At 38.1% G+C, this 27,678-nt stretch overlaps 2 protein-coding genes and 1 pseudogene across 2 annotated transcripts in view; 2 read left to right on the top strand and 1 right to left on the bottom strand.

Moving 5' to 3' along the window:
• The window catches only part of LOC466428 (olfactory receptor 5P1-like), a 91,423-nt gene extending 66,724 nt beyond the window's left edge, over positions 1-24,699 (top strand). Inside the window, 2 exon segments of the mRNA XM_009459882.4 lie at positions 23,895-24,046; positions 24,048-24,699. Coding sequence (XP_009458157.4) covers positions 23,895-24,046; positions 24,048-24,699 — 804 coding nt within the window.
• On the top strand, positions 1,617-2,606 carry OR5P2 (olfactory receptor family 5 subfamily P member 2). The gene has a single exon (XM_521829.6). The coding sequence runs from the start codon at positions 1,617-1,619 to the stop codon at positions 2,604-2,606; it is 990 nt and encodes a 329-aa protein (XP_521829.5).
• On the bottom strand, positions 14,145-14,915 carry LOC112204805 (large ribosomal subunit protein eL8-like; annotated as a pseudogene).
• Positions 24,700-27,678: the final 2,979 nt, after the last annotated feature.

Genomic DNA, 27,678 nt, shown 5'->3' with positions numbered 1-27,678 from the left:
CCGGCCCAAGACACTTTTTTTTTGGAGACAGGGTCTCACTCTATCACTGAGGCTAGAGTGTAGTGGTGTAATCATGGCTCACTGCAGCCTTGACCTCCCAGGCTCAGGTGATCCTCCCACCTCAGCCTCCTAAGTAACTGAGACTACAGGTGCACACCATCATGCCTGGCTAATTTTTAGAGATGAAGTTTTGCCATGTTGCACAGGTTGGTCACAAATTTCTGGACTCCAGTGATCTGTCCACCTCGGCCTCCCAAAGTGTTGGGATTACAAATGTGAGCCACCATGGCTGGCCCAGCTAGACACTTCGGAGAAAGATGAGGCTATAAGGCCAGAAAACTTGGAGATGAGGGTCAAGCTGGCCATCAGCAGAGTGGCCCTTGGTAAACTTCTTATATTTCTAGGCTGAAACTTTGTTCTTCTGTATATTATGTCCAAAATAATATTATTTGATTCTATAATACTTCAATTTGTTAACATTGTTACACTAGGAAAAGATTTGGTTTGACTAAATATCTTAATTATGTTCTGAATATTAATCATACAACATTTTGCATAATGGTTAAATTGGTATTTCAACCTACTTGATATAATAATATTTTAATTGGAAATAATAAAAGTCATTAATCAATTTATACTAGGTGACTTCATTCATAAGCATAACTTGAAATTCCCATTTCTTCCCTGTCCTATGAAGAAAATTGTATGTCTCTTTTAAAAAACTAGTGTTGTTTAACTGATAAACATTGTAAACTATGTAACTAGCTAGGCTTCTCTTTTATACATCAGTTGTACATTTCAGAGAACTGAAATGTTAATCTGTTATCTACTGATTTTCAAGTGTACCAGATTTCATGGTAAATATTCTCCAACTATGCTATAAATGTAATGGTTATACAATTTTATACAAATTACATTAATAACATAGTTATTATGGAAATTGACTGGATTCAAACTATATGGGATTCTGATCCAGATTCTACCACTTGCTATGTAACCTTAGGTAAATTACTTAACATTTTCAAACTTAGTTTCCCTATCTATAAAATGGTAATAATAAAAGTGCTTCATATTATTTTATGGAAATTAAAATACATATCTCTGTATATATAATGTATATAATACAATAATATGTTATATATTATATGCATATAGATAAAATTCTTAACCCTGAGCCAGTAATTTGATAGGCATTCAGTAAATGTTAGCTAATATTTAAGTGTTCATTAATCTTACATTAATATATTTTAATCATTTTTGTTATATGTACCATACCTTTTATTATTCTTATAAGTCTTATGTTTTAAAATCTTTCTCTTTAAAGCAACTTTAAATATATTTCATTAAAAATACAAATTGAGAAGGATATACATTATTAGAAGCAATTTTTTGGTGTTCTAAAACAGATTTTAAAATATAGAAAGACTCATTACACATAAATAAATAAACAGTGAAACCCTAAGGTAAAAAAAAAAAAAGTCTAAACTTTCCTTGAATGATACATCTGTTCATATTAACCTTCATGTATATATTAATGAAGATGAAGCCATCAAATTTATAACATTTTAATGTACTGTTCTCATTAGGGTTCATTTAGTCAGCAGCTACTTCGTCTCATGAATTCCCTGAAGGACGGGAATCACACTGCTCTGACGGGGTTCATCCTATTGGGCTTAACAGATGATCCAATCCTTCGAGTCATCCTCTTCATGATCATCCTATGCATCTACCTGGTGACCATATCTGGTAATCTCAGCATAATTATTCTTATCAGAATTTCTTCTCAGCTCCATCATCCTATGTATTTCTTTCTGAGCCACTTGGCTTTTGCTGACATGGCCTATTCATCTTCTGTCACACCCACCATGCTTGTAAACTTCCTGGTGGAGAGAAATACAATCTCCTACCTTGGATGTGCCATCCAGCTTGGTTCAGCGGCTTTCTTTGCAACAGTCGAATGCGTCCTTCTGGCTGCCATGGCCTATGACCGCTTTGTGGCAATTTGCAGTCCACTGCTTTATTCAACCAGAATGTCCACACAAGTCAGTGTCCAGCTACTCTTAGTAGTTTACATAGCTGGTTTTCTCATTGCTGTCTCCTATACTACTTCCCTCTATTTTTTACTCTTCTGTGGACCAAATCAAGTCAATCATTTTTTCTGTGATTTCGCTCCCTTACTTGAACTCTCCTGTTCTGATATCAGTGTCTCCACAGTTGTTCTCTCATTTTCTTCTGGATCCATCATTGTGGTCACTGTGTGTGTCGTAGCCGTCTCCTACATCTATATCCTCATCACCATCCTGAAGATGCGCTCCACTGAGGGGCACCACAAGGCCTTCTCCACCTGCACTTCCCACCTCACTGTGGTTACTCTGTTCTATGGGACCATTACCTTCATTTATGTGATGCCCAATTTTAGCTACTCAACTGACCAGAACAAGGTGGTGTCTGTGTTGTACACGGTGGTGATTCCCATGTTGAACCCCCTGATCTACAGCCTCAGGAACAAGGAGATTAAGGGGGCTCTGAAGAGAGAGCTTGTTAGAAAAATACTTTCTCATGATGCTTGTTATTTTAGTAGAACTTCAAATAATGATATTACATAGAACCCTATCTCTTCTCTTGAGAATACTCAATGCACGTGTAGATACAGATTTAGTGTTTGCTTTCTTGACAGTGTTGAAAGTTTCATATAGAATCTACCACATCTTTTCTCCCCATGTACCTAATTTTCAAACAGTTTCTAGAACTTAATAAGCATACTTGCATATTTAAAATGAAGAGATAAAGAAAAAATTAATGAATTAATGGATGGCTGAATGAAGCATTTGTTCCTGCTTGAACTGCTGACTCTGCTGACTTTGAATCCTGGCCACTGATCAGCTGAATGCTTCTGCCTGATTCAAGTGACTGTTTAGGTGAGATCCTGCTATAACAGAGACAGGCTTTTACAACAAACCCATCCTCAGCACATCTACATCACTTCCTTGACACTTTTATAACCTAGATTAGCAACTAGAGTCTCAGCCTAGTTTACTAAAAGGTTTGAATTCACACTTTACTAAATAGTTGCTCCTTTATGCATTTGCATGGTTGGAGAGCTAAAAGATCTAGAAGTCAAATGTTAGTAATAGTAGTAACAGGATTAAACTGTCTACTACATTCTGGGCACTGTTATCACTGTTTACAAGTATAGTATTAACCTAATTATTTCTTGGAATAACTCTTTAAAGTTTTTTTAAAAATTATTGTATTACAAAGGATGTAACTGAGGCACGTAAGGTTAAGCAAAAGATCAATGGCACAAATATTCTCATAATTCTTTGGCTTTTTTTAAGGCACATACTTCCTGTGGAGTGAAGGGCAATTTGAGAACACTTCACCATGAACTTTCATTTGTCTCTGACACATTTCTTTCTAGCAAACCCTTTCTGTTCACAGTAAGTATAGAGACTTCTATATCTGGATATGGCAGGCTAATTTGTATTACACCAACTTTGTGGCATGAAATACATAAGAAACTGCATATTTCTACATGTTTGAAGGCATAGATTTTTGATTACCTTGGTGCTGAAGTAGCCCCATTTCTTCCAGGCCCTTCCTCTTCTTACCAAAAAATCCCTATATGTAGCACAAAAACAAGTAGGAAGACTTTCAAAGGTGGAATAAAAAGGGTTAACTGCCTAGGAACTATTGGACTTGAAAAACAACATAGCAATGAAGTTTTGGGGTTTCCTTATTGCTTCCACATATCCAGGACAGGATTCTTTAGAAAATTCCAACTTAGAACTGCCAACAGACACAGACAAAAGCAAAAAACAAAAAACAACTGTAAGAAAAGACTGTTCTCTCCTGGTCAAAGAAATGGGAAAAGGGTGGCCTGGAGAGAAAAGAAAACATTTTGGCATTCCCTGCCTTACTCTAGACAAAAACCAATGGAAAAATTATATTTTCCCCCTTCCCTGGGTTTCAGTGGGTCCAATCAGGGAGCCTGTTATCCAACTGAACTGGGATCCACTTGCCCTGCACAGTAATGCCAAACATCTACACCAGGTTTATAGCAGGAGAAAGGAGAGCATTTATTTGCAGAGTGCCAAGCAAGGAGAATCAAGCAGCCCTTGCTTAAGTCCCGATCTTTCCAATGGCTTGCAAGTAAGGATTTTTAAAGGTGGGGAGGCAGAGTTTACAGGCAAAGTCATAAATCGGAATATGGAGGCAATACATTGGTTTGACCTAAAAGGGTGGCAGATCTTGAAGTGGAGATAGGGAACAGATCATAGGTGGACTTGAAGATTTTCTGATTTGCAGTTGGTTCAGGAGGTAAAACTTTGTTTAAAACTTTGGGATTAGCAGAAAAGAATATTAGTTCTGGCCTTGGAGTGTGACCCCTCCCATGCCCATCAGGAAGAAATTTAGAGCAAAGCATGGCTGTGGTCAGACTTCAGTCCTCATTTCCTCCTTATCTGAGGTCTATGTGCCAGCAGATGGAATTTTTCATCTGGTGGGGGTCCAGGTTTCTGAAAAACAACCCAGGGACATATGTTGTTAAGATGCTATCTTAAGTTTCTACAGGAGAACCAAACATCCCGTAATTCTAACTTCCTTGGCTATTGTTTTACGCCACTATTACTTTCTTTCATATCAAGTTTCTCATTTACTTCTCAGAGCTAGCTAGGTGTCTGAAATTTCCCTTGAAAAAACTCAATTTTTTTTCTGTTATTTCTATGCTTGAGGGGGCCCATGGGCCCCTAAGAGGAGTCCCTGTTCCATCTCATGCTGATCTTCACCTTGCCCCGACTCTGATTCCCCTGCCAGGGTAATGTCAGCAGGGTTCAGTGGAGAAAGGAGCCTCCACTGTCACCTGGCAGCAACAAGACTTAATGAGATGGTGTGAGGGAGGGCTATCTGGTATTCTACAGCCCGCATCATGACTCTCCTGCTCCAATGTGAGTGGTGGTCCAGTGAGGAGCTGAGCTTCCAACCCTCCCTGCAATGAAGTAGTGTGAACCAGCTAGCCACCTCACCTTTCCTTAGGGGCAATGGGTCCCAACAGGGAGCAGAACCTTAAAGGTAAGGAGGCATACAAATCAATGCCCTTCACTGGGATGAAGTCAGCAGAGCAGTGGGGAGCTGAACATTCCCCTCACCCATCTGGAAGAAAGTAGTATGAGTCAGCTCTCCATTTTCGGCAGACTGGAACATACCTGGAAGTTTCAGCTACAGCTCAACAAGGATGACTGCTGAAAAAGACTGGGCATGATTCAGAGATTCAGAGTCTCATAATATGATATCCAGAATGTCCATGATATGGTCAAATATCAATTTTCATTCCAAGGAAAACACAACTTGAATGAGAAACGGCAATACATGCCAACACTAAGACTAAGATGAAGCGGATATTGAAATTTTCTAACAAAGATTTAAAGCAGCCATAAAAAATGATTCAAGAAGCAATAATTAATTTTCTTGAAAGAAATGAAAATAGAGAATTTCAGCAAATAAATAGAAGTTACAAATAAGAACCAAATGGAAATTATAAAACTGCAAAACATACTCATAGAAATATTAAAAAACAACAAACTTGCTGGATGAACTCAGTAGCAGAATAGAGATACAGAGGACAAAATCAGTGAACTTGAATAAAGATGAATTTACCTGTTCTGAACAATAAACAAAATAGATTGGAACAATAAAAAAGAACAGAACACATGAACCTATGAGACAGTAAAAGAGAGCTAATATTTATATCCTGAGAATCTCCGAAGGAAAGGGGTATTCAATAAGTAATCAAAGAAATAATGATTGAAAACATTCCCAATTGGTCAAAGATATATAGAGCTACAGATTCAGGAAGGTGAGCAAATCTCAGATAGGATAAACCCAAGGAAATCCACAACAAGACACATCCTAATTAAACTTTTGAAAAATAAAGACAGAAAAATCTTGAAAGCAGCCAGATGGAAAGGACATATTACTTAGAAGAGAAAAGCATTTTGAAAGACAATGAGTTTCTCATCCAAAACTATAAAACCAGAAAGAAGTGGCACAACATTTTTCTTCTGTTTTATGAGTTAAAAAATTGTATATGTTTAAGTTATACACCATGTTTTGTTATCCATGTACATAATAATATAACTGTAACAATTAAGCAAATTATCACATGCATCATCTTACATAGTTATCTTTTTTTTTTCTTGGTTGGAGCACCTAAAACCTACTCTCTTGGCAGAATGATGGTTACCAGAAGCTGGGAAGAGTAGTGAAGGTGGGTGGAAGTGGACATGTTTAATGGGTATAAAAATATAGTTAAATAGAATGAATAGGATCTAGTATTTGACAGCACAACAGGGTAACTATAGTCAACAATAATTTACTGTACATTTTAAAATAAAACTTAAAAAGTAGAATTGTAATCTGTAGCACAAAGAAATGATAAATGCTTAATGTGATGAATACCCCATTTACCCTGATATGATTATTACACATTGTATGCCTGTATCAAAATATCTAATGTACTCCATAAATATAAACACCTACTATGCACTCATAAAAGTGAAAAATAAGAAACAAAAAAGTCTACTCCCTTAACAAATTTTGTGGGTATAATATTATTAACTGTAGTCTTCCTATTGTACATTAGATTGCTCAACTTATCCTAAATAGCTGCAACATTTTAGCCTTTGACCAACATCTGCCATTACCTACTACACCCTCCTCCTGGTACCCACCAATCTGCTCTCTGTTTCTGTGTATTTGACATTGTAAAAAGATTTCATATATATAAATGAGATCATGCAATACTTTCCTTTCTGTGTTTGGCTTATTTTACTTAGCATAATGTCCTCAGGACCATCCATGTTGTGGCAAATGGCAGGATCTCCTTCCTTTAAAAGGCTGAATAATATTCCATTGTGTGCATGTGTGTGTAGTGTGTGTGTGTCTGTATGTATATAATATATATAATATATAAAAGGCTGAATATTTAATATGTATATTTAAAAGGCTGAATAATATTCCATTGTGTGTGTGTGTACACAGACACACACACAAACACACACACCATTTTCTTTAACCATTTATGGTGGCTCAGGTGTCTCCATGAGGCACTGATTTTATTTCCTTTGAGTATATACCCAGCAAAGGGATTGCTGGGTCATATGTAGTTCTATTTTTAATTTTTTGAGGAACTTTCTTACTGTTTCCAAAATGTCTACACCAGTTTAGAATCCTACCAACAGTGCACAAGGTTCCTTTTTCTCCATACCCTCACAAACACTTGTTATCACTTGTCTTTTATAATAGCCATCCTAATGGGTATGAGGTGACATCTCACTGTGGTTTTGATTTGTATTTCCTTGATGAATAGCAATATCAACAAGCCTGTTTTTTTTCTTTTTTCAAATTATACTTTAAGTTCTAGGGTACATGTGCACAACGTGCAGGTTTGTTACATATGTATACATGTGCCACGTTGGTGTGCTGACCCATTAACTTGTCATTTACATTAGGTATATCTCCTAATGCTATCCCTCCCCACTACCCCCACCCCACAACAGGCCCCAGTGTGTGATGTTCCCCTTCCTGTGTCCTAGTGTTCTCATTGTTCAATTCCCACCTATGAGTGAGAACATGTGGTGTTTAGTTTTCTGTCCTTGTGATAGTTTGCTGAGAATGATGGTTTCCAGCTTCACCCATGTCCCTACAAAGGACATGAATTCATACTTTTTTTATGGCTGCATAGTATTCCACGGTGTATATGTGCCACATTTTCCTAATCCAGTCTATCAGTGATGGACATTTGGGTTGGTTCCAAGTCTTTGCTATTGTGAATAGTGCTGCAATAAACATACGTGTGCATGTGTCTTTATAGCAGGATGACTTATAATCCTTTGGGTATATACCCAGTAATGGGATTGTTGGGTCAAATGGTATTTCTAGTTCTAGATCCCTGAGGAATCACCACAATGTCTTCCACAATGGTTGAACAGTTTACAGTCCCACCAACAGTGTAAAAGTGTTCCTACTTCTCCACATCCTCTCCAGCACTTGTTGTTTCCTGACTTTTTAATGATCACCATTCTAACTGGTGTGAGATGGTGTCTCATTGTGGTTTTGATTTGCATTTCTCTGATGGCCAGTGATGATGAGCATTTTCTCATGTGTCTGTTGCCTGCATAAATGTCTTCTTTTGAGAAGTGTCTGTTCATATCCTTTGCCCACTTTTTAATGGGGTTGTTTGTTTTTTTCTTGTAAATTTGTTTGAGTTCTTTGTAGATTCTGGATATTAGCCGTTTGTCAGATGAGTAGATTGCAAAAATTTTCTCCCATTTTGTGGGTTGCCTGTTCACTCTGATGGTAGTTTCTTTTGCTGTGCAGAAGCTCTTTAGTTTAATTAGATCCCATTTGTCAATTTTGTCTTTTGTTGCCGTTGCTTTTGGTGTTTTAGACATGAAGTCCTTGCCCATGCCTATGTCCTGAATGGTATTGCCTAGGTTTTCTTCTAGGGTTTTTATGGTTTTAGGTCTAACATTTAAGTCTTTAATCCATTTTGAATTAATTTTCATATAAGGTGTAAAGAAGGGGTCCAGTTCCAGCTTTCTTCATATGGCTAGCCAGTTTTCCCAGCACCATTTATTAAATAGGGAATCCTTTCCCCATTGCTTGTTTTTGTCAGGTTTGTCAAAGATCAGATGGTTGTAGATGTGTAGTGTTGTTTCTGAGGACTCTGTTCTGTTCCATTGGTCTGTATCTCTGTTTTGGTACCAATACCATGCTGTTTTGGTTACTGTAGCCTTGTTGTATAGTTCAAAGTCAGGTAGCATGATGCCTCCAGCTTTGTTCTTTTGGCTTAGGATTGTCTTGGCAATGCAGGCTGTTTTTTGGTTCCATATGAACTTTAAAGTAGTTTTTTCCAATTCTGTGAAGAAAGTCATTGGTAGCTTAATGGGGATGGCATTGAATCTATAAATTACCTTGGGCAGTATGGCCATTTTCATGATATTGATTCTACCTATTCATGAGCATGGAATGTTCTTCCATTAGTTTGTGTCCTGTTTTATTTTGTTGAGCAGTGGTTTGTAGTTCTCCTTGAAGAGGTCCTTCACATCCCTTGTAAGTTGGATTCCTAGGTATTTTATTCTCCTGGAAGCAATTGTGAATGGGAGTTCACTCATGATTTGGCTCTCTGTTTCTCTGTTATTGGAGTATAAGAATGCTTGTGATTTTTGCGCATTGATTTTGTATCCTGAGACTTTGCTGAAGTTGCTTATCAGCTTAAGGAGATTTTGGGCTGAGATGATGGGGCTTTCTAAATATCCAATCATGTCATCTGCAAACAGGGACAATTTGACTTCCTCTTTTCCTAATTGAATACCTTTTATTTCTTTCTCCTGCCTGATTGCCCTGGCCAGAACTTCCAACACTATGTTGAATAGGAGTGGTGAGAGAGGGCATCCCTGTCTTGTGCCCGTTTTCAAAGCGAATGCTTCCAGTTTTTGCCCATTCAGTATGATATTGGCTATGGGTTTGTCATAAATAGCTCTTATTATTTTGAGATACGTCCCATCAGTACCGAATTTATTGAGAGTTTTTAGCATGAAGGGCTGTTGAATTTTGTCAAAGGACTTTTCTGCATCTATTGAGATAATCACATGGTTTTTGTCTTTGGTTCTGTTTATATGCTGGATTACATTTATTGATTTGCATATGTTGAACCAGCCTTGCATCCCAGGGATGAAGCCAACTTGATCATGGTGGATAAGCTTTTTGATGTACTGCTCGATTCGGTTTGCCAGTATTTTATTGAGGATTTTAGCATCAATGTTCATCAGGGATATTGGTCTCTAACATTCTCTTTTTTTGTTGTGTCTCTGCCAGGCTTTGGTATCAGGATGATGTTGGCCTCATAAAATGAGTTAGGGAGGATTCCCTCTGTTTCTATTGATTGGAATAGTTTCAGAAGGAATGGTACCAGCTCCTCCTTGTACCTCTGGTAGAATTCGGCTCTGAATCGGTCTGGTCCTGGACTTTTTTTGGTTGGTAGGCTATTAATTATTGCCTCAATTTCAGAGCCTGTTATTGGTCTATTCAGGGATTCAACTTCTTTCTGGTTTAGTCTTGGGAGGGTGTATGTGTCGAGGAATTTATCCATTTCTTCTAGATTTTCTAGTTATTTAAGCATGTTTTTATATATACCTGTTGGTCATTTGTATGTCTTCTTTTGAAAAATGTTTATTCAGATCTTTTGCCCAATTTTTAATCTACTTATTTGGAGTTTTTTTTGCTATTGAGTTGTGTAAGTTCTTTATTTATATATTTTGGATATTAGTGTCTTATCAGATATGTGGTTTACAAATATTTTACCCCAAACCATAAGTTGCCTTTTTATTTTGTTGATTGTAGCCTTTGTTCTGCAGAATAATTTTAGTTTGCTGTAACTTATTTTTGCTTTTCTCACCTGAGCTTTTACTGTCAAATCCAAAAAATAATTGCCAAGGTCAATGTCAAGCAGATTTCCCCCTGTATTTTCCTCTAGGAGTTTTACAGTTTTAGGTATCATGTTTTGGTCTTAATCCATTTTGAGTTGGTTTTTGAGAATGGTTTAAAATGAATACAATTTCTTTGTTTTACATGTGCATATCCAGTTTTCCCAAAAGTGCTTACTATGGAGATTATCCTTTTGCTGTTGTGTGTGCTCAGTAACCTTGTCTAAAATTAGTTAACCATATATGCATGGATTTATTTCTGTGCTCTCTAGTCTTTCTGTTGACCTCTGGGGATATATACTTTTTAAAATTGATTTTAATTGTGGTAAAATACATATAACAAAAATGTCCATCTTAACCATTTTAAGTGTAAAGTTCAGTGATGTTAAGAACATTCAAATTGCTGGATGTGGTGGCACATGCCTGTAATCTCAGCTACTTGGGAGACTGAGGCAGGAGAATCACTTGAGCTGGGGAGGCGGAGGTTGCAGTGAGCCGAGATCGTGCCATTGCACTCCAGCCTGGGCAACAAGAGCGAAACTCCATCTCAAAAACAAAACAAAATAAAGAAACAAACCACCAAAAAAAATTCACGTTGTTATACAACCATCACCACCATCTATCTTCAGAACGCTTCATCTTTTGAAACTGAAACTGTAACTAGTAAACAGTAACTCTTCCTTCCCCTCTCACTTTCAGCCTCAGTAAATCACCATTCTACTTTCTGTCTCTATGAATTTGACTACTCTAAGTATCTTCTACATGTAGAATCAGGCAGTATTTGTCTTTTTGTGATTGGCTTATTTCATGTAGCATAATGTCCTCAAGGCTCATCCATGTTGTAACATATGTCAGAATTTCCTTCCTTCTTTTTGTTTTTAATCCACCCATCCTCACACTGATTCCTTCCCTTTTAAGACTGAAAAATATTTTCTTATATGTATATACCACATTTTTTGTTTATCCATTTATCTATCCATGGACACATGGGTTGCTTTCACCTTTGGGCTATTATGAAGAATACTGCTATGAACACAGCTATACAAATATATCAATATTTTGGGTATATACCCAATTGTTTTTCATGTTAGGAGAGTATATACCCAAAAGTGAAATTGCTAGATTATATGATAATTCTAATTTTAATTTTTGGAGGAACTGCCACGTTGTTTTCCACAGTGGCTGCCTGCACCATTTTTCATTTTTGCAAATAATGCACAAGGGTTTCAATATCTCCACATCCACATTTGTTATTTTCTGTTTTTATTTGATAGTAGTCATCCTAATGGTGTGAGGTGATAAATCACTACGGTGTTGATTTGCATTTCTGTGGGTTTATTTTTGTGCCAGCACCATACTATTTTGATTACTATAGCTTTGTTAATGTAATTTGAAATCAGAAAGTGTGATGCCTCCAGCCTTACCTTTCTTGTTTAAAATCGTTTTACTATTTGGGGTCATTTATCTGTGTTTTCTTCAATTTCTTTCCTAATGCTTTGTAGCTTTCAGTGTAGAGGTCTTTTCCCTCCTTGATTAAAATTAACCCTAGGTAGGCCTGGCACAGTGGCTCATGCCTATAATCCCAGCACTTTGGGAGGCCTAGGGGAGTGGATCACCTGAGGTCACGAGCTTGAGGCCAGCCTGGCCAACATGACAAAAACCCGCCTTTACTAAAAATACAAAAATTAGCTGGATATGCTGGAGCATGCCTATAGTCCCAGCTGCTCAGGAGGCTGAGGTGGGAGAATTGATTGAGCTTGGGAGGTGGCAGTTGCAGTGAGCTGATATTGTACCACTGCACTCCAGCCTGGGCAACAGAGTGAGACTGTCTCAAGAAAAATTTAAAAAAAAGTAACCCTAAGTATATTATTCTTTTTGATGTGATCCTAAATGAGTTTGCTTTTTTAATTTCTTTTTTACCTCTTTTTAACTAATCCATAATAGATGTCCATTGTTTGGGGTACATGTAATAACTTAATAGATTAATATCGTTTGTAAAGATCAAATCAGTGAATCAGTGTACGTGGAATATCCATCACCTTAAATTTTGTCTTTTTTTATTGCTAAAACCATTTGAATTCCCTTCTAGACTTTTGAAGTGTACAATAGATTATTGTAAACTACAGTCACTCTACTGCCCTACTGACCTATCTAATGGTATATCTTATTTCTTTTTTTCTTTTTCTTTTCTTTTCTTTTTTTTTTTTTTTTTTTTGAGACTGAGTCTCGCTCTGTCACCCAGGCTGGAGTGCAGCGGTGAGATCTTGGCTCACTGCAACCTCTGCCTCCTGGGTTCCAGTAATTCTTCTGCCTCAGCCTCCTAAGTAGCTGGGACTACGTGCACATGCCACCATGCCTGGCTAATTTTTGTATTTTTAGTAGAGATGTGGTGTCACCATATTGGCCAGGCTGGTCTCGAGCTCCTGACCTCTTGATCTGCCCAGCTTGGCCTCCCAAAATGCTGGGATTACAGACATGAGTCACTGTACCTGGCCTTGTTTTTTTTTTTTTTTTTTTTTTTTTGATGGAGTCTCACTCTGTCACCCAGGCTGGAGTGCAGTGGTGCAATCTTGGCCCACTGCAACATCCACCTCTCAGGTTCAAGCAATTCTTCTGCCTCAGTCTCCTGAAGTAGCTGGGACTACAGTGCCACCACCACGCCTGGCTAATTTTTGTAGTTTTAGTACAGATGGGGTTTTACCATATTGGCCAGGCTGGTATTGAACTCCTGACCTCGTGATCCACCTGCCTCAGCCTCCCAAAGTGCTGGGATTACAGGCATGAGCTACCATGCCAGTCCAGATCTTATTTCTTTTAGCAAACTCTTGATTTCTTTCTCTGATAGGTTGTCATTGGTGTAAAAAATGCAACTGATTTTTGCATGTTGATTTTGTATTCTGCAACTTAGCTAAATTTATTTCTTAGTTGTAAAATTTTGTTTTTGTCTGACATCTTAATTTTTTTCTTATATCTGTTTAATCATGTGTTATGCAAATAGGGGTAACTTTACTTCTCCCTTTCTGGTTTGGATGGCATTTATATCTTTTTCTTGCCTGATTGCTCTGGCTAGGGCTTTCATTGCTACATTGAATAAATGTGGTGATAGTGTACATCTTTGTCTTGCTCTTGACTGTGGAGAAAATCAGAATTTTCTGTGGGATCTAAGGATTTTCTGTGGGATTGTCAAATATGGCCTTTATTGTGTTAAGGGACCATTCTTGCCATTCGTAATTTGTTGAGCATTTTAATCTTGAAAGGAACTTGAATTGTTTAAATGCATTTTCAGCATCTATTGAGATGATCATGTGATTTTTATCCTGCTGGGTTTTGGTGTCAGGATGATGCTGGCCTCCTAGAATGAGTTGGGAAAGAGTCCCTCCTTTTCACTGTTTTGGAATAGTCTCAGTAGAAATGGTATCAGCCCTTCTTTGAACATTTGGTAAAATTCAGCTGTGAATCTGTCTGGTCCTGGGCTTTATTTATTTATTTAGACTATTTATTACTGCCGTTTATTGATCTGTTCAAGGATTTAGTTTCTTCCTTGTTCAGTCTTGGGTGTATGTATGTGGTTATGAATTTATCCATTTCTTCTAGATTTTCTAGTTTATGTACATAGAGGTGTTTATAATATTCTCTGATGGCTGTTTGTATTTCTTTTTTTGAAGGAAAATTTGTATTATTTTAATTATTTTTATGTCCAGAAAACTCAACAGTGTACATTTAACCCAGTTTAGTGGCAAGTTCTTTAGCCTTTGCCTTTTTGAGCTTGGCAATGTGAGCCACAGACTTGGGACCCAGGACATTACTTCCCCAGTGATGGCAGATCTCATCGTATCTGTCATTGTAATTGGTCCTGATAGCTTACAACAGCTTAGCCAAAGCTCCTTTGTCTTCCAAGTTAACCTGTGTGAAGGCGACAGTGGTGCAGGTCTTCCTGTGGAGTAGACGTCCAGATCCACGTCATCTGCAATCACCACCAGCTGAGCTTTCTTGTTCTCCACCAAGGTGGTGACAGTGTTAACTCCTGCTCAAAGAACAGGTGGTCTCTTAGTGGGGACATCCCCTTTGCTGGCAGCTTCCTTTTCAGCTTGGGCCAACCACCTCTGCTTCTTCTCTTGCTCTCTGGTCTATACTTGTGGGCCAGCTTAAGCAGCTGAGTAGTTGTTTGGTGGTCCAGGGCCCGGTGAACTGGTTAATTGCAGGAGGCACTTTCAGCCACTTAAAAAGGATGGCTCTCTGCCACTGCAACCTGATATAGCGGGGCCATTTCACAAAGCAGGTGAGGTCTCTTTTGGGCTGGATGTCCTGTCCAATGCCAAAATTCTTAGGCCTTTTCCCAAACAGGGGATTCACCACTTTCTTGGCCACCTGCTTCATGACAGCAGGGGCCAGAGCCACCTTCTTCCCCTTGGCCTTCTTTCCTTTTGACATCTTGGCTTGCAGGAGGAGAGAGAGGCTGTATTTCTGTGGGGTCAGTGGTAATATCCCCCTTATAATTTCTGATTGTGTTTATTTGAATCTTCTCTCTTTTCTTCTTTATTATTCTAGCTAGCAGTTTACCTATTTTATTAATTTTTTCAAAAAAACAGCTCCTGGATTTGTTGATCTTTTGAATGGTTTTTTGTGTCTCAATCTCCTTCAGTTCAGCTCTGGTTTTGATTATTTCTTGTCTTCTGCTAGCTTTGGATTTCATTGGCTCTTGGTTCTCTAGTTCTTTTAGTTGTGACAGTAGGTTGTTAACTTGAGATCTTTCTAGCATTTTCGTGTGGCCGTTTAGTGCTATAAATTTCCTTCTTAACACTGCCTTAGCTGTGTCCCAGAGATTCTAGTATGTTGTATCTTTGTTCTCATTAGTTTCAAAGAACTTCTTGATTTCTGGCTTAATTTCGTTATTTACCCAAAAGTCATTCAGGAGCACGTTATTCAATTTCCATGTAATAGTATGGTTTTGAGTGAGCTTCTTAGTCTTGAGTTCTAATTTGATTGCACTGTGGTCTGAGAGACTGTTTGTTATGACTTCAGTTCTTTTGCATTTGCTGAGGAGTATTTTACTTCTGCTTACTTTTTCAATTTTAGAATAAGTGCCATGGGGCCATGAGAAAAATGTACCATCTGTTGTTTTAGGGTGGAGAGTTCTGTAGATATTTTTCAGGTTCATTTGATCCAGAGTTGATGGCAGGTCCTGAATATCTGTTGATTTTCTGTCTCAATGATCTGTGTATTATTGTCAGTGGAGTGTTAAAGTCTCCCACTAGTATTGCATGGGAGTCTAAGTCTCTTTGAAGATCTCTAAGAACTTGATTTCTGAATTTGAGTGCTCCTACGTTGAGTGCATATATATTTATTTAGGATAGTTAGCTCTTATTGAATTGAACCCTTTGCCATTATGTAATGCCTTTCTTTGTCTTTCTTGATCTTTGTGGTTTAAAGTCTGTTTTGTCAGAAACTAGGATTACAACTCCTGCTTTTTTCTGTTTTTTGTTTTCTTGGTAAATTTTCCTCCATCCCTTTCTCTTGAGCCTATGTGTGTCATTGCATATGAGATGGGTCCCTTGAAGACGGCATATTATTGGGTCTTGGTTCTTTATCCAGCTTGCCTTTTTATGTTTTTTAATTAGGGAATTTAGCCCATTTACATTTAAGGTTAGTATTATTATGTGTGGATTTGATCCTGTCATTATGATGCTAGCTGGTTTTTTTGCAGACTTGTTTATGTGGTTGCTTTATAGTGTCACTGGTCTGTGGTACTTCAGGGTGTTTTTGTAGTGGCTGGTAATGGTTTTTCCTTTCCATATTTGGTGCTTCCTTCAGGAGCTCTTGTAGGGCAGGTATGGTGGTTATGAATTCCCTCAGTATTTCCTTGTCTGAAAAGGACCTTATTTCTCCTTCACTTATGAAACTTAGTTTGGCCAGGTATGAAATTCTGGGTAGAAATTTCTTTTCTTTAAGAATGTTGAATATAGGCCCCCAATTTCTTCTGCCTTATAAGGTTTCTGCTGAGAGGTCCCCTGTTAGTCTGATGGGTTTCCCTTTGTAGGTGACCTGGGCTTTCTCTCTGGCTACCCTTAACATTTTTTCTTTCATTTTTATCTTGGAGAATCTGATGATTATGTGTCTTGGTGATGATCTTCTCATGGAGTATCTTACTGGGGTTCTCTACATTTCCTGAATTTGAATGTTGGCCTGTCTAGCTAGGTTGGAAAAGTTCTCCTCTTTAATATCCTGAAATATGTTTTCCAAATTGGTTTCATTCTCCTCATCTCTTCCAGGTACACCAATCAGTGGTAGATTCAGTCTCTTTATATAATCCCATATTTATCAGAGGTTTTGTTCATTTTTTCATTTTTATTCTCTATTCTTGTCTGCCTGTCCTATTTCAGAAAACAATCTTCAAGATCTGAGATTCTTTCCTCCACATGGTCTAGTCTGCTATTAATACTTGTGATTGCATTATGGAATTTTTGTAGTGTGTTTTTCAGCTCTATCAGGTTGGTTTTGTTCTTCTCTATACTGGCTATTTTGTCTGTTAGCTCTTGCAATGTTTTTTCATAATTTTTAGCTTCCTTGCATTGAGTTAGAACATGCTTCTTTGGCTCAGTGAAGATTGTTTTTATCCAGAATCTGAAGTCTACTTCTGTCATTCCAGTCATCTCAGCCTCTGCTCAGTTCTAGACCTTTGCTGGAGAGGTGATGTGGTCATTTGGAGGGAAGAGATCACTCTGGCTTTTTGAATCTTCAGTGTTCCTGTGCTGATTTTTTCTCATCTTCGTGAGCTTACGGTGGTTGTTTGTTTGTTTGTTTTTTCAGTCTGGCCACTTTTCTATAGGGCTGCTGTGGGTTTTGCTGAGTTTCCACTCCAGCCCCTAGTTGCCTATGGATTTTTCAGTATGTGGCAGTATCAGCAGTGAAGGCTGCAAAAAAGCAAAGATGGCAGCCTGCTCTTTCCTCTGGGGACTCCATCCCAGAGGGGTATAGACCCGTTGCCAGCCCAAATGCACCTGTAGGAGGTGGCTGGAGACCCAGGTTGGGAAGCCTCACCCAGTCAGGAGGAACAGGATCAGGGACCTGCTTAAAGAAGCAGTCTAGCCATGCTTTCATAGAGCAGTTGTGCTGTGCTGGGGTACTAATTCTGCCCTTAGTCAGCTTGGGCTCTCCAAAACCTGGAGGCTGGAATGGCTAAGTTGCCAAAACAGCAAAGATGGCAGCCCACCCCTCTGTCTAGGAGCTTTGTCCCAGGAAGTTTTCAAACCTCTGACAGCCAGAAAACATCAGTGAGAGCGGCTGGAGGCCCTAGTTGGGAAGTCCTACCCAGCAAGAAGGAATAGGTCAGGGACATGCTTAAGGAGGCAGTCTGACCACAGTTTTGTAGAGCAGCTGTGCCATGCTGGGGTACCGCTTCAACCCTGGTCAGTTTGGGCTCTCCAAAGCCCACAGACTGGAACAACTGAGTTGCCCAAACAGCAAAGATGGTGGCCTGCCCCTCCTGCTGGGAGCTCAGTCCCAGGGAGAAATCAAATCACTGTTGGCTGGAGAATACAGGCAGGGGTGGTTGGAAGCCCTGGTTGGGAGGTCCTGCCCAGAGATGAGGAAGAGACTGGGGTCCCACTTAAAGAAGCAGTCTGGCTATGTTTTGGTAGAGCAGATGTGCTGTGTTGGGGAATCCTATCTTCACCCAATCTGTTTGAACTCTCCAAAGCCAGCAGGCTGGAATGGCTGAGTTGCCCAAACAGTAAAAATGGTGGCCCGCCCCTCCCTACAGGCACTCAATTCCAGGGAGAAATCAAAACTGTTAGCCAGAGAATATGGGTGTTGGTGGTTGGAGGCCCTGGTTGGAAGGTCCTGTCCAAAGATGAGGAGTGGATCAGGGTCTCCCTTAAAGAAGCAGTCTGATTTTCAGGTTGGGTGGGGCTCCCAGTCCTATACCCTCGATTCATCATCAAAAGTGACCCAGGCATTTAAATATTGAAAGAATATTTGAGTAGTTAGAGTCCCTGACCCAGGTAGACAAGCATGAATGGATGCCAAAATGAAGAACTCTAGAGAGGACCTTAGGTGTCCAGTGGAGAGGAAGGGAAGGCAACAATTAGTTGGCATGTTATATATCTAAATGGCATAGTCCAGAACTAAGAAGGCACCAGATACTGTACATCCTGTCCTATATTGGATTTGAGGTGAAAATCCCCCGACCTGTGTTGAAAGACAATTTACTTCTCATAAAAAATGAATAAATAATCATATACCAATACTTCATTTTTACTTAATGAAATTTAGGTTCTTAGCCCTGATGTATGACCAAACACCTATGGGTGCTTTATAGGTATCATCATTCCTTTAAGTCAAATAACAAAGCTGTATTTTAGGGACAATTATTTCTATTTCACAAATGCAAAAACTAAGAGGCAGAGACATTATGCACCAATAATACAGCTGTTTGGCAGGAGGCCCAGGATCTAATTATTTGACTCTAGTCACTCCATGACTCTGTGATCAGCATAGATTGAAGCTCAAGTGGTGTGCACAATGAAAGCAAGGTAAGCTCCACTGAACTCTGCCTCAGTCAGGAGGCAAAGAGCATAAATGTTGCTCAGTATTTGGCTTCATTCCTCAGATCAGAGTATGTTCAGAGAGTGACAAAGAGAATTGTGAGGGATCTAAATGGTATTTCACAGTGGAATGGCCAAAGGAACTGTGAGAGTTTAAATTTAGAAAAAGGAAGGTAGAAGAGGCATCATAGGGGGTCAAATATTTTAACATTTTTATATAGATATTGGATGGTTTGCACCATTAAACTCAGGCGGGACCAATTGGGAAGTTTAAAAAATAGATTTTAATAACAGAACCAACACCAAAGGCAATAAGGCCTGACACTAGAGTAATTGAGGTGCAATTAATGAAGATCAATTAAAGAAGAGATGGAACACATTCTTTCATGAGCTACAGGTTCTCAACTATTGGTTTATTATCCCTCAGAATTCACATAGTCAAAGAATTCAGTTCCACTATCAGAGAAAATTAATTCTTATTCCAAAGTAAAAATAAATTATAATTTTAGGAATTTGAAGACATTGGTACTAATATTTATTATTTAGGTAAATGTTTCAAACCTTAAGAACAGCAATAACATTGTTAGTAGAAAATTGTGTTTTTATCAATAGTATAACTAGTGATATTGAGCAGAAAATCTCAATCTCATGTTAATATGACTCTTGAAAACTACAAAAGTTGCAAGGAAGGATATGTAATAGGGAGATACATTTAGAAAAGTAATTGAAGATAGATTATGAAGCTCCATGTATATCATGCTAAGAAGTTTGACATAGATTCCATCAGTATTTCAGTTATAAGGATTCCTCTGGAAAGTGGGAAATACCTTATTGATAATACTAAGTAGAAATATAAATTTAAAAATGCAATATATGTTAAATATATACATGATTACAAATATGTGAGTACTACTTATATATGCCTCAAAGTCAAAATAAATCAAAATGGATTGTGAGGCACTGTTAAAGTTAAGGATTTGTAGGTGATTCTTTCTTTAGTTTTTAAATATGCAAAACATTAAAATAAAGTATATGCAAAAAGAATTTATAAATCTATAGAATTTACCTAAAGCGATTGCTGTTTAGCTGAAGTTAATGGCAAGAAAAGACATTGACTCTGTCAAATGCTGTATGCTTTAACATAAATTATTTCCTCCTATTTTCTGATTCTGATGAATATGCTTTTTTTTTTCTAATTTTCACTGAATCTTTAGTATGCCCTGAAATTATTACATTGGACTACAGAAATTTATCTGTCTTTTCATATTATTTATTATTAATTCTGCTTTGTTATGATTACCTCCAAACACAGAAGCTTTGCCTTTGCCACAACACAATGGCAAAACATCTGAATAAGGCAATAAGCCCCTTAATGAAAACATAGGCAAGAATGCAACAAAACAATGATCAAGAGACTGATCCTGTTCCTCCTGACTGGGTGAGGCTTCCCAACCTGGGTCTCCAGCCACCTCCTACAGGTGCATTTGGGCTGGCAACGGGTCTATACCCCTCTGGGATGGAGTCCCCAGAGGAAAGAGCAGGCTGCCATCTTTGCTTTTTTGCAGCCTTCACTGCTGATACTGCCACATACTGAAAAATCCATAGGCAACTAGGGGCTGGAGTGGAAACTCAGCAAAACCCACAGCAGCCCTATAGAAAAGTGGCCAGACTGAAAAAACAAACAAACAAACAACCACCGTAAGCTCACGAAGATGAGAAAAAATCAGCACAGGAACACTGAAGATTCAAAAAGCCAGAGTGATCTCTTCCCTCCAAATGACCACATCACCTCTCCAGCAAAGGTCTAGAACTGAGCAGAGGCTGAGATGACTGGAATGACAGAAGTAGACTTCAGATTCTGGATAAAAACAATCTTCACTGAGCCAAAGAAGCATGTTCTAACTCAATGCAAGGAAGCTAAAAATTATGAAAAAACATTGCAAGAGCTAACAGACAAAATAGCCAGTATAGAGAAGAACAAAACCAACCTGATAGAGCTGAAAAACACACTACAAAAATTCCATAATGCAATCACAAGTATTAATAGCAGACTAGACCATGTGGAGGAAAGAATCTCAGATCTTGAAGATTGTTTTCTGAAATAGGACAGGCAGACAAGAATAGAGAATAAAAATGAAAAAATGAACAAAACCTCTGATAAATATGGGATTATATAAAGAGACTGAATCTACCACTGATTGGTGTACCTGGAAGAGATGAGGAGAATGAAACCAATTTGGAAAACATATTTCAGGATATTAAAGAGGAGAACTTTTCCAACCTAGCTAGACAGGCCAACATTCAAATTCAGGAAATGTAGAGAACCCCAGTAAGATACTCCATGAGAAGATCATCACCAAGACACATAATCATCAGATTCTCCAAGATAAAAATGAAAGAAAAAATGTTAAGGGTAGCCAGAGAGAAAGCCCAGGTCACCTACAAAGGGAAACCCATCAGACTAACAGGGGACCTCTCAGCAGAAACCTTATAAGGCAGAAGAAATTGGGGGCTATTCATAATTGTCAAATACTGGAAGCAACCGAAATATCATTCAAGTGAATGATAAACCATAATACATTCATGCAATGGAATACTACTAAGCAAAAAAGGGAATGAATACACACATATGGATAAATTTTCAAGTCATTGTGCTGAGTAAAAGAAGCTAGTCTCCAAAGTTATCTAATGCATGATTTAATGAATATGACATTCTCTAAAAGATAATAATATACAGGAGAAAAAATTAGTGTTTGCCCAGGGTTTGGAGTGGACAGAGGTGAAGCTACAAAGGGGTAGCACAAAGCAGTCTTTTGGAGTGATGCAGCTATTCTGTATCCTAATTGTGATGGTGGTTACACAAATCTATACCTGTGTTAAAATTTGTGCATCTGTTCACTAAAAGGGTCATGTTTACTGTACATTAATTTTAAAATAAAATAAACAAGGGGAAAATGATCTAGTAACTCTACAAACCGGATCAAGCCTAAGGTGGAGATCATGTCAAAATACAATACATTTTAAAATATTCCCATTACTCGGTATTTTTCTTAAGACAATAGGTAAAAAGAAGTATATTCTGTGCTCCAAGGTAAGCAAATCCGTATGATTTGCAATAATGAAAAGACTTCAGGCTTGTCTTACAGTACCATGTATGGCTTCCCTCCCTAGAAGCAGGCAAAATAGCAATCAATTGGTAAATTTCTGGCCTTGCCCACGTTATCTGCACTATGATCATTCCATTGAAACCTCACATTGTATTCCATAATATATGCAATTATTTATCAACTAAAAATAAAACTTCAAAAGAAATTTATTTACAATGTGATACAAAGCATATAAAAATATATCCATAGCAGATAAATTCCCGGAAACACATGTGCCAAATTTCAATAGTTGATATGTGTGATGGTAGCCAGATTTGACAGAAATGTTTCTTTTGAATTTTCAAGTGTTTCCCCAGCCTGCTTATATAATTTTTTTATTTAGAAATAAAATAAGCCCTTTCTTTACTTATACTATTATTACAGTGCTTTCCATGAACTAATGTCTTCATTTTTTCCTTCTTTATGAGGCCTGCTTTCTCTGGACAGAGAACCTAAACTTTATCTCTTATTTCACAGAGCCAATTTATTACTGTAATCATGCATTCATTCATTGGATAAGTTTTTTTCAGCACATTATGTACAAGAAGTCGATATTTGTAATACAGGGATAGGATGCAGTTATGGAAGATAATGTATTCATTGAGGAGAATGAACAGTAAAAAAACAAATAACAACAAAAATCATAACCCAGTAGAAGTGAAGGCAAAAGCTGATGTCTATAATACAAATGAAGGTTACCTGATTCACCCCTGGAAGTCAGAGAAGGCTTTAGAGGGAAATTAGTCTTGAAAGATGTGTAGAAGTCACCCAGGATAATGACGGTGGGAGGTGGTAGCTGTCTATGCAGGAGAAAAAGTGGAGCAAAGGCCAGAGAAATTAGAATACATCAAGAAGACTCTAAATAGTTCAAGAAGTTTGAGTCAGTGTGAGTGGTGAATGGAGACATCCTGACAGACAAAGAGTTGTATGCTGGAACATAAAGGATATTGTATGCTTTGCTAACAAGTTAGGTTTCATTGTGAAGGCTTGAGAGAGTACTGAAAGACTGAAATGAATCTCTTTTGAATCATCTGCTTTTTATTTACCAAGATATCACTTACACAAATGTGTTGTGAACAAGAATGAAGGCAGTGAAGTAAATAGGTCAATAAAATAGAAAGGAAAAATGACTAGGTCCTTGACTAAAGTAGGGATGCTGAGAATAGTAAAAAGGAGATAAAGAGATAAAATTGGGAGTTAAGTTGTAGATAGGCCCAATAAGATTTTATTAGTTGTGATAAAATAAGAGGAAGAAGACTAGGAGGGCTCACAAGTTGCAGACACAAGAGACTGGGTGGATGGTGGTGTCACTCCCCAGATACACAATATGGAAGGAAAGAAAAGAATGAATGAATTTGTTATGGGGAAGGCTGGGTTTGAGGTACTTGTGGAATTTCCACTGAAGACTCCCAATAGATCATTGAATTGTGGTCTAGACATCTTCTGAGAGATCTGTCTACAAGTCTAGGTATGAGAGGCATTTTAATATGCTTATTACATACAGAAAAGAATGTAACTAATTTCCCAGAGAGTTGAGTTGAACCATTCTCTTTCTATGCAGAGGACACATCAAAACAAAAACAATCCTGTGGGATATCAATATTTACAAATCAGGCAGAGGATGAAGTCACTGTGAATGAGTCTAAGGAATAGCCAAGGAAAGCTGGGAATGTGTGAAATAAAATCCTATAACAAATTAATATTCACATTTCTTTCAACAGGAACAATTCACAAAGATGGAGATTGGAAACCATACCACAGTGACAGAGTTTATTATTTTGGGGTTAACTGAGGATCCTACACTTTGTGACATCTTCTTTGTGATATTTCTAGGAATCTACATTGTCACCTTAATAGGCAATATCAGCATAATAAAGAAGCTGTTCCCAACTTCACACTCCCATGTACCTGTTCCTCAGCCACTTGGCTTTTGTGGACATAGGGCTTTCCACAGTAGTCACACCTATAATGCTTATGGGATTCCTAAGATGTGGAACAGCCCTCCCTGTCACTAGCTGTGAAGCCCAGCTCTGTTCTGTAGTCATGTTTGGGACGTCTGAATGCTTCCTACTGGCGACCATGGCCTATGGTCGCTATGTGGCCATCTGCTCACCCCTGGTGTACTCCACCCACTTGTCCCCCAGAATCTGCATCCTCTTAGTGGGGGTTTGCTACCTGGGTGGATGTGTGAATGCCTCAACATTTACTAGTTGTTTATTGAGTCTGTCTTTCTGTGGACCAAATCAGATAGATCATTTTTTCTGTGATTTCTCTCCTTTGTCGAAACTTTCCTGCTCAAATATCTCCATTCCTGAAATTATCCCTTCCATCTCTTCTGGATCTATCATTGTGGTCACAGTATTTGCCATAGCCATCTCCTACATCTACATCCTCATCACCATCCTGAAGATGCGCTCCACCGAGGGGCGCCACAAGGCCTTCTCCACCTGTACCTCCCACCTCGCTGCAGGCAACTGTCAGAATATATTCTTAGGATCAATTTGTAGCATTTCAGACGACCCATAAAGTTTTCATTATCGGTATCACGTTTAGGACCTACCAAATACTACTTAACTGATTGCTTAAAATAAAATTATATTTATTTGTTCTAACTTTCATTTTTAAATACTTGTAGACCAATTGGGAGACACCTAGACGTCAGTAATAATGATAGTAATAATTATTACTATTATTAAACCCTTGAAGATGCCAAGCATTTTTCCTTTATTTAATTTATTTCACAAACAATAGCTTTTACTTACTCTGCGCCAGGCCCTATTCTAAGCATGTTACATATGTTAACTCATTTATTCCTCACAACAACCCTATGAAGTGATTCCACTATTTGTATTTCACAAATAAATCATCCGGGCATAGAGACATTAAGTGGAATGTCCAAAGTCATGAAGTTAAATGTGGGACCAGTAAGTATTTGAATCCAGAAAGTCTGATTCCAAAACCATTATTTTTTTTCATTTAATTTTCTCAGCAATCCTATGATGCAGGAATAAATTTCCCACAATTTACTGTTGAGAAAACTGTATTGAAAGATACAATAGTTTTTCCAAATAGTTGTAAACTCAAGTCCTCCCTTTCCAGGATCCATGCACTTAACCTATATCAAACTATGACCATCAGCCTAATGACATCAGCATTGCTACTGAGCTAGAGGATTTGGGCAGGACAATCAAGCTTAAGCTGGAACTTTGTATCAATATTTTGAACAAACCCTACCACTGGATGGTCTAGGTTGTGTAGACTCTGAATGAGGGTGAAAATTTGAGAAATGGATTGGTTGCCATCTTTTAGGAGATCAGATCTTAACACCACGAACACATGATTTAGCTGGTAGTTTATCCATATTTTTAAGCACATTAAAAACAAATAGTCTCCTTTGGCATAATGTAATATTTATTTGTAGCAATTAAAAACAGTGTCCTTTAATTTTCTTTCTTTTTTTTTTGAGACGGAGTCTCACTCTGTCGCCCAGGCTGGAGTGCAATGGCATGATGGGCTCACTGCAAGCTCCGCCTCCCGGGTTCACGCCATTCTCCTGCCTCAGCCTCCCGAGTAGCTGGGACTACAGGCGCCTGCTACCATGCTCAGCTAATTTTTTTGTATTTTTTTAGTGGAGACGGAGAATTAAAAACAGTGTCCTTTAATTCTAAGGATTGCAATTAACGTGTTAACAATAATTGTAGTTCTGTAGGTCTGAATTGATACAGAAATTAGAACCTGTTAAAAAAACAAACAAAAAACCAGAAATGTTGTTGCATATCAGATTAACTAAATCTTTTTCTTGGAGAATGATTTATTTTCATTTACATTATCACCATAAGACTAGAAAGGATGAGGAGAAGTCTGCTGGAATACAGAAACTACCAATTCAAAGCAAATATCGAGAAAACTGTTTCTGGCATCTGAGAAGAAGACTTAGAAACCAGTTGTCCTTTTTACCTCAGTGTAATGGAGAGAGAGAAGTGAGGGTTGGGAAACATAGAAAAGAAATTTTTTTTATTATACTTTAAGTTCTAGGGTACATGTGCACAACGTGCAGGTTTGTTACATATGTATACATGTGCCATGTTGGTGTGCTGTACCCATTAACTTGTCATTTACATTAGGTATTTCTCCTAATGCTATCCCTCCCCCAGCCCCCCACCCTATGACAGGCCCCGTTGTGTGATATTCCCCTTCCTGTGTCCTAGTGTTCTCATTGTTCAATTCCCACCTATGAGTGAGAACATGTGGTGTTTGGTTTTTTGTCCTTGCGATAGTTTGCTGAGAATGATGGTTTCCAGCTTCATCCATGTCCCTACAAAGGACATGAACTCATCACTTTTTATGGCTGCATAGTATTCCATGGTGTATATGTGCCACATTTTCTTAATTCAGTCTATCATTGATGGACATTTGGGTTGGTTCCAAGTCTTTGCTATTGTGAATAATGCCGCAATAAACATACGTGTGCGTGTGTCTTTATAGCAGCATGATTTATAATCCTTTGGGTATATACCCAGTAATGGGATTGCTGGGTCAAATGGTATTTCTAGTTCTAGATCCTTGAGGAATCACCACACTGTCTTCCACAATGGTTGAAGTAGTTTACAGTCCCACCAACAGTGTAAAAGTGTTCCTATTTCTCCACATCCTCTCCAGCACCTGTTGTTTCCTGACTTTTTAATGATTGCCATTCTAACTGGTGTGAGATGGTGTCTCACTGTGGTTTTGATTTGCATTTCTCTGATGGCCAGTGATGATGAGCATTTTTTCATGTGTCTGTTGTCTGCATAAATGTCTTTTATTGAGAAGTGTCTGTTCATAACCCTCACCCACTTTGTGATGGGGTTGTTTTTTTTTTTTTTTTTTTTTTGTAAGTTTATTTGAGTTCTTTGTAGATTCTGGATATTAGCCATTTGTCAGATAAGTAGATTGCAAAAATTTTCTCCCATTCTGTAGATTGCCTGTTTACTCTGATGGTAGTTTCTTTTGCTGTGCAGAAGCTCTTTAGTTTAATTAGATCCCATTTGTCAATTTTGGCTTTTGTTGCCATTACTTTTGGTATTTTAGACATGAAGTCCTTGCCCATGCCTATGTCCTGAATGGTATTGCCTAGGTTCTTTTCTAGAGTTTTTATGACTTTAGGTCTAACATATGAGTCTTTAATCCATCTTGAATTAATTTTTGTATAAGGTGTAAGGAAGGGATCCAGTTTCAGCTTTCTAATAAGGCTAGCCAGTTTTCCCAGCACCATTTATTAAATAGGGAATCCTTTCCCCATTGCTTGTTTTTATCAGGTTTGTCAAAGATCAGATGGTTGTAGGTGTGTGGTATTATTTCTGAGGCCTCTGTTCTGTTCCATTCGTCTATATCTCTGTTTTGGTAACTGTACCATGTGTTTTGGTTACTGTAGCCTTGTAGTATAGTTTGAAGTCAGGTAGTGTGATGCCTCCAGCTTTGTTCTTTTGGCTTAGGATTGTCTTGGCAATGCGGGCTCTTTTTTGA

This window comes from Pan troglodytes, chromosome 9 (genome assembly GCF_028858775.2).
Source record: "Pan troglodytes isolate AG18354 chromosome 9, NHGRI_mPanTro3-v2.0_pri, whole genome shotgun sequence".
In the NCBI taxonomy this organism is placed as follows: domain Eukaryota; kingdom Metazoa; phylum Chordata; class Mammalia; order Primates; family Hominidae; genus Pan; species Pan troglodytes.
This window is presented reverse-complemented; position numbering and strand designations above follow the sequence as displayed.